General features: G+C 44.1%; 1 protein-coding gene across 2 annotated transcripts in view; it reads left to right on the forward strand.

Annotated features, from left to right (window-relative positions):
• Positions 1-1,345: 1,345 nt before the first annotated feature.
• fndc1 (fibronectin type III domain containing 1) overlaps positions 1,346-7,500 on the forward strand; it is a 108,619-nt gene continuing 102,464 nt past the window's right edge. Inside the window, exon 1 of one of the 2 annotated variants that reach the window (XM_063223372.1) lies at positions 1,346-1,672. In XM_063223372.1, the coding sequence (XP_063079442.1) occupies positions 1,600-1,672 (73 nt within the window). In that variant the 5' untranslated portion in view covers positions 1,346-1,599. The remainder of the gene's footprint in view (positions 1,673-7,500) is intronic. The other variant, XM_063223371.1, reaches the window with a different exon arrangement.

Below are 7,500 nucleotides of genomic sequence, written 5' to 3' on the forward strand. Positions count from 1 at the left end.
AACTATCAGTATCAAAGTGATGTTTACTTACTTGTGTTGCTGTCTTCACTTGAATTCTTTACATTATTGTATTCTAATTGTGCACTTTATGAGAGTGTCAGCAGTGTGTTAACATTTTATGAACTGCAAATTACAAATTGCAAGCAAAATTGATTTTTGTTATTTCTATTTTTTGGATGGTAGATCGTGATAAAAAATCGAAATCGAGATTTCGTGATATGACATTTTTGCTATATCGCCCACCCCTATAGTCTACATGTATTTATGTTATCATACTGTGTTAAAATTGCACTTTTAACTGCCCTATTTTCCCTAAAACCCCAACAACAAAGGGTCTCTAACATCTTTGCTAAACACCCAAACCTTTTGGAACCTTGCCATTCCATGGAGATGCGGTCTTTCTTGTTGTCTGGCCCAGGGGCCCGTAAAATCTCGGGTTATCATAGGGGCCGGGGGCCACATCTGGCCTAGCTCCTCACTGAGTGTGGTCCGTAGACAAAACATAATAAAAAATAATAATAATAACAATGACCAGATTAAAAATAAAATAAAAAAAAACGACTGAATCAATCCATTGTAGTTGTAGCCTACTATTGGTCGATAGAGAGCACTATCTATCCCAAATAATATCAACAGTCAGCAGTCACCAGCTGCATTTCAAACTCTTCTGTCAAATCTCAAATCTGTGGTCATGTGGTTCTCCTGTGGTGGCGATGAGGGAAAAAAATTGCAACATGTGGCACAAATGTGTGTCAGCCCTTCTTATCAGCAAAGTTGCCCATGCCTGTCACTGTCAGACTGCATTGACTTGCTTGTCTACATTTAGCCCTGTCTAAATTCGCAAAAGAAGAAGAAGAAGAAGAAGAAGAAGAAGAAGAAGAAGAAGAAGAAGAAGAAGAAGAAGAAAAAACACGTTTCCCATCCCATCTGTGTACAGGTACAGTAAGACAGCAACTAAGCGAGTGACTTAAGCCAGTGCCGTGGGGCGCATAGGCTACCTGGCTTCTTCCATGCATGATTATTTCATGTTCTCTGGCAGTTAGTGGGCAGGCTTGGCCAAGGACAGGTCTTCCCTCTTGATTTATGCACGGGCCAAGGTGACCAGAGAGAGGCTCCCCCGAGTCGGTCGTCTGGAGCTCTAGTCCGTGAGGGGAGGAGGAGGTTTAACGATGCACCGTGTAGCCAGCCTATAGGAATAGAGGCTGCTTAAATAGTCCTCTATTAGCTAATTCAGTGCAGCGCGGGACGCAAGACTGTTGGAACAACGTGACTGGTTTTGGCCACGCGCGCATTTGAGTGTCAAGTGCAGTCTGCAGATATTAAGATTATTTTCAATATCTCCCCGGTCGATTGCGACAGCAAGCTAAAATGAAAACTGAGACTAGACTATTCTCAACACAACTCAGCCTCCAGAGGCAGGTGCGTATGCTACTTGAGCTTCAAGTTTTTATTGGAGCGTAGTCCCACTTTCTCCCGGCAGAGGGAGACAGAGCGACGGGGGATACTTGGGCTATCCGCCCTTGTCTGCAGTTGAGGCGCGGGAGCATCCCTCTCCCTCTCCATCCACAGGCGCGCGGCAGGTCCTGCTCAGAATTCGCGATGTCGCCCAGGGAAGCACGGAATCTTCTCGCTCTCTACGTTCTACTAAGTGCCTTATGCCCCCTACTCCCAGGTAAGAGCCTATACTCTCAGTTGAGGAATTCATTAAAACTTTCCATGTAGGCCTACATGTTTTTTTTCCTGGAGTACTAATTTAGAAACTTTACCTTCTTGACCAAACTATTTGTGGCAGTAGATTTGTCTCATCTTGATCCAGCCATAAAACAGTGTCTGTTTTAAAGAGATATGATTGCTTGTGGATGTTTACCTTGGTGTTAATCGGCTATTTGATATTAAGATAAGAATAGGCCTAATGACAGTGCCAACAAATGAATAACTTCTAATTTAATGTTGAGTTTGAAAGTGATTTTACTGGAAGGATGTTGTTGGAATTGCCGTGAGATTTTGGCAGTATTCACTTGTCCGGCAGACATTGGCATATTGTGATGGAATGGTGCTGATGGGAGGGAGGGGGCATGCACATGCGTGAGTGTATGAGAGAGAATCCAGACAAAGTTGAGACTGGGTAGCATTGTTATCAAGATGTGACTGGAAGTCTGGTAGCTCAAATCCCCCCCTTGTGAGAATATTGGCATTTACCTCGTGGAAACTAGCATCGTTTCTTGAATGATGGAGAATATTGTACCCCAAGTCGAGGCAGTCAGAAGCTCCCTTGCCCCAAGACCTGCCACTGTGACATTTTTTTCCACTGGGAGTGTTGAAGTGGGGAAAAACTGATGTGGCTGTCCGTGTGCGGGGCCAGTGATCATGGAACAACGTGCTGTACTATGAAAATGTGAGGTTTCCTCAGAGAACCTCAGATAATAGTTCTCGGAAGAACCCATAAGTTCCCCAGGCAACCTTTAGGGATTTCTCCACAGTTTTATTCGAAGGGTTTCTCTAGGTGTTCTTCCATTTGTCACTGTGGAGGATCTTTTAGGAGAACTTTAAGGGCTTCCAGAACAATGGCAACAGAGTTTTTCAAGGAACCTTGTAATTTTGAACAGTGTGTGTTAGTTACCCCATGGGCACTGCACTGACCTAGACCTGGAAAGACTACCCTCCACAATAATTGAATTTAATTATTAAAGTAAGATGACAAGTATTAGATCATGTGCAGTGCAACGGAGGGCTGAAATCAGCTCGGCACTGCTGCACATCAAAACAGAGAAGCCAAAACAATGATGTCATGACCTGGCACCAACATCAGATCTCCAGCAACGGGCCCACTCATACTGTATGTGTGTGTGAAAGAGAGAGAGAGAGAGAGAAAGAGAGAGAGAGAGAGAGAGAGAGAGAGAGAGAGAGAGAGAGAGAGAGAGAGAGTGCTTGTGTGTGTGTGTGTGTGTGTGAAAGAGAGAGAGAGAGAGAGAGAGAGAGAGTGTGTGTGTGTGTGTGTGTGTGTGTGTGTTAGAGAGAGAGAGAGAGAGAGAGAGAGAGAGTGAGAGAAAGAGAGAGAGACAGACAGACAGGGAGTTTGTGTGTGTGTGTGTGTGTGTGTGTGTGTGTGTGTGTGTGTGTGTGTGTGTGTGTGTGTGTGTGTGAGAGAGAGAGAGAGTGTTTGTGTGTGTGTGGGGGAGAGAGAGAGAGAGAGAGGAAGAGAGAGAGAGAGAGAGAGTGTGTGTGTGTGTGTGTGTGTGTGTGTGTGTGAGAGAGAGAGACACAGAGAGACTGACTGCATACGCATGTGGGTGTGAGAGGTAGGCATATGTTTGTAAGTGTGGGTGCACACAAAGATGCAGGATAACAGGTTCCGTTGTGGTCAGGTACAGATACTTGCAGCCGGTCCTCACGTGCGTACAACTAAGACATGCATTTGCGGTAAACATCTTGATCTCTCTACTTCTCTTTTGCAATACATTACTTAAGATAGTGTATCTCCAGACAGTGACATTTGGAGTCACAATGCCAAGATGCACAAAGCTCTTTCATATGGTGATCATACTCTAACATAAAGAATATTGTAGGACAGCCACTCATACAATATGCGTCCAAGGAATTCTAGTCACACGATCTAATGGTGCATGGCATGTGCTCTCATGGGAGCTGAAAACCGCAATCATTTGTATGCATTTATTGCTGTTGCAATAGACAAAGTGTGGATGGCGTCGAGAGTGAGAAATGGAGTGAGAAAGTAAACAAGTTGCCTTTGCACATGCAAAGGAGGCAATACTAATGCAAGCGTTTCCAGCGAGGACTCGTGCAAAGGGTTAAAATGTTCATTAAAATATTGGCTGGAAACCCGCTTAATGTCTGAGCCATGGGGGGAAAATAGCATCAGTCAATGGAAACAGTGAAGGCAAGGCTGCACAATGAAGTGTCGCAAAAATAACTTCCCTAGAATAATGAAACTGAGGTTTGACCACATGGCCTGTCTGGACTTTGTCTTTCTCTCTCAGCAGGCCTGGACTGGTAATCTGGCATACAGGGCATTTTCACTGTGGGCCGACAGATCCCAGGTGCTGATGCTGTTGTTTGATTTGTGATTGTTTATTTGAGCGTGTTTTTCTTAGGGATTGTCCCACAGTTTAGAGGGGGGCGGACCATTGGTCTTTTGTCAATATACATGGGTTGCACATTCGTAAACACCCACGGGTGCTGTGCACTCTTCAAACTTGGGTTGTTGGAAACTGTTGTCGGCCAAAATATTGCACTCACGTGGTTGGCTGCTTGCCTCTCCTCACAACAGAAATGTTTTTTAGATGTGAAACCTATGTAGTATAGACAGTGGACAAGCAGAATATAGTACGAAAATGGCGTGTACAGTATTTGTAGTTTGAGGTTTAACCCCCCAAAAAATGCCCAGGTGGATTTTTGGTCCCAGCCCAGCCCAGCCCAGCCCAACCACCAAAGTGACATCAGCGTCACGGCTTCCCAATGCTCCAAACCCCCAACCGCCATCGTGTTGTGTACCAACATACCCCAAACTTCCCTCCTCAACCATCAATTATCTTGGATATACCCTGAAGAAGGCACTGGAGGCCGAAACACAGCGGCACATTTGTAGCCTAATAAAATTAAAAATGGCAATCTCTGAGTGCCTCGGAATTCCTTGCTTGAAACAATTTTGGGAGTCCCTGCACTGAAGTGAACAACAAAGAGAAGAATTCACTCAGAGAAAGAGCACTCAGAATTCCTGTTTGTTTGATCAATACCACTCTTCAGCCCTCCTCTGAGGTACACCTCAATGGCAGAGCAACAGAAGAGTCCTTGGTGTACTGCACTGCAGAACATCATACTGAGCTCCCTGGATGCATGGATGGATAGATCCTTATGTGTTGCAAACTAATTAAGTAGAGTAGAGTCATTGAGAGTAAATAGAATGGAGGCCAAAATTCTATTTCATTGTTGAAGCCAAGTTGGAGCCAAGGTTGGACCCAAAAAGACCAAAAAATGGCCAAATCCCATTCATTCCTATGAGAGACATAAAACCCTGTATCTCCCTTAAATGCCACTCCAGGGGGATCATTTTTCGCTCAACTAGTAGGTCCCCTTGCTCTCCAACTTACCAGGGTGGTGATTTTTTGTGGTGATGTTTTATTTTAGAGAGATATTAAACGTTAAATTGACCAATGAGCATCAGAACATGGTTTGATTGACCGTTAGAAGTCTTGTTGTTGTCCAATCAGCACCTGCGTTTGGTGTTGCTAAGGTGGAATGTAAGTTGGAATGTTCCCAAATCTGGCTTCAAAGCGTTGAATGGCAAATAGCGTTGATTTGGCGTCCATTCTATTTACTGTCAATGAGTAGAGTAGAGTAGAGTAGAGTAGAGTAACTTGATTCCCAAGGGGAAATGCAGGTGTCAAGTAGCTTATATAATACACATAATGCCCACATGGACATTTAAAGACACATATGACGCAGGTAATACAGGGAGGGGAAAAATGAAATGAAATAAATAAATAAATAAAAGGGCAATGTGCAAAAACATATTCTGGATATAATGGAACATAATGGATTTGTGGTAGGTTGATAGGACATGGGGGTGTTGTGGTGAAATGGGCTAACAGTACATGGGTCAAAGACACATTTTTGGGCTCAGACGTCAGGTGGCGCAACGTCCTCTAATGCCCATAAATCAATTAGTAATTGGTGGTTGATATGCTGCAATGAATAATGCTTCTTAGTCCACTGAAAACAAACAGAAAATCCATACAGTAGTGGCAGTGGCTGTCGTTGCGCCGCCCTGACGTGTGCTACTTTCTGAAACGTCACTGACCCACATACATATGGGCTACTGCAGGACCCAGGTTTGAGTCTGGCCTGGGTGCTTTCCCAAAACCCTACTCCATCTCCTCTCTCCCCTTCATTTCCTATCATCTCCCAAACTGGACTGACAAATAAAGAACCGAAAAGGCCTTACAAAATAAACAAAACTGGAAAATTGAATGGGATATACAGTAGAAGATCATAGGGGCAAACACGTGTGACCTCAGCCGGCTTTCATACACTGTTGGTATGAAACATATTGACATGCATATTTGTTTTTCTTTTATTGTATTTTTGGTTCTCTCCTGCAATACGTAGAACCTGTTTTTTCATCCATGGAATTACTTCTTTTTGGCAAGAGATAGGAATTGTGTGGTTGGTGGTAGTGAGGAAGAGCTTCAGTGTGTGTGGATGTACTGTATATGTTATGTATTTTGAGGACCCTCTCGAAAACGAGATGCCCATCTCAAGAGGCCATCCTCTAATGTGAAATTTGAAAGTTGTGGGGCATCCAGTGCTCAAACAAACAAGCTCGTGCAACAATGGCCTTACAAGGCAATACTTCTCAATAGGAGGAGCAGGGTTTCCTGATGAGCCATCCATCCCTGTGCTCCGTGCTCTGCCCTCCGCGTCCGTCGGCCATGTGGATTGTGTTATTGTGGGTGAAAGCGGCCAACGTTTTTTGGAGAACAGAGAGGAATGCTCTAGAAGCCCACACAACAGCCTTGAGAGTTAAGTCAAAGAGCCCTCGCAGTTTCGTTGCATCACAACTGACGGTAATGTGGGTGGGTGTGGTGTTGGTCAGTGTGCGGTATACAGCGGTTGTCTTTGTTAGTTTTAGTGGCGGAAAGACAAATCGCGTAGTGGCACGGAAGACTTCATTTCTGATCCCCCTCTGCCTCGATTGACCACTAAACTTTGGGTAGTGGAAGGAGCATTGTCAATATGTATGCACACTTGAGATGCTGCAACGGGTCAAAGTATGTGGGGGTGTTTGGGAGTGAGCAATCCCCCCATGATCTTTATTCTTACCCCTGCCAAGGAGGTTATGTTTCCTGCCGTGTTGGTTTGACTTTCTGTCTGTCTGTTTGTCTGTCAGCAGGATAACTGAAAAACAGTTCTGAACGGATTTTGATAAAATTTTGTGGAGTTGTTGGAAATGAGAAAAGGAACAAGTGATTGAATTTTGGTGGTGATCCAGATCACGATTTTTTGATGGATTCTTCACTGTTGCAGGATAGGGTGTAACATAGTCACATGTTCTATCAAACAGCTTCCTTGGTGGAGGTCTGCACTCTCTGAGTCTGAGTGCATTTCTATTTCACTATATTGGCCCTAAAAAAAGAGACAGCGGCCTCGATGTGTCTACCCTAGTTAAAGGTAAATAAATAGAAGAGCATTCGCATCCATTGTGATTTTGACTGACAGTGGCATAAGGGGATAGCCTGGGAACTCCCATACTATCTTTAGTCCTACACAATTGTTCCGATCTGAAAGTCACTTGCAATTAGGTCTGGTGGTAACCAGGCAAATAAGGGGATGGAGTTGGAGAAAATCAATATGATGTAACAAAACATGAAATTTTAATACCAGTCAATAAATCAATAAATTGTGAAGATCAGATCTGATGTGGCATCAGAAGGTGTAAAAGTTGCCTACCTATGCAAAAAGTCCAGGTCCATGATACAGGCG

Source organism: Engraulis encrasicolus, chromosome 18, assembly GCF_034702125.1.
Source record: "Engraulis encrasicolus isolate BLACKSEA-1 chromosome 18, IST_EnEncr_1.0, whole genome shotgun sequence".
In the NCBI taxonomy this organism is placed as follows: Eukaryota; Metazoa; Chordata; class Actinopteri; order Clupeiformes; family Engraulidae; genus Engraulis; species Engraulis encrasicolus.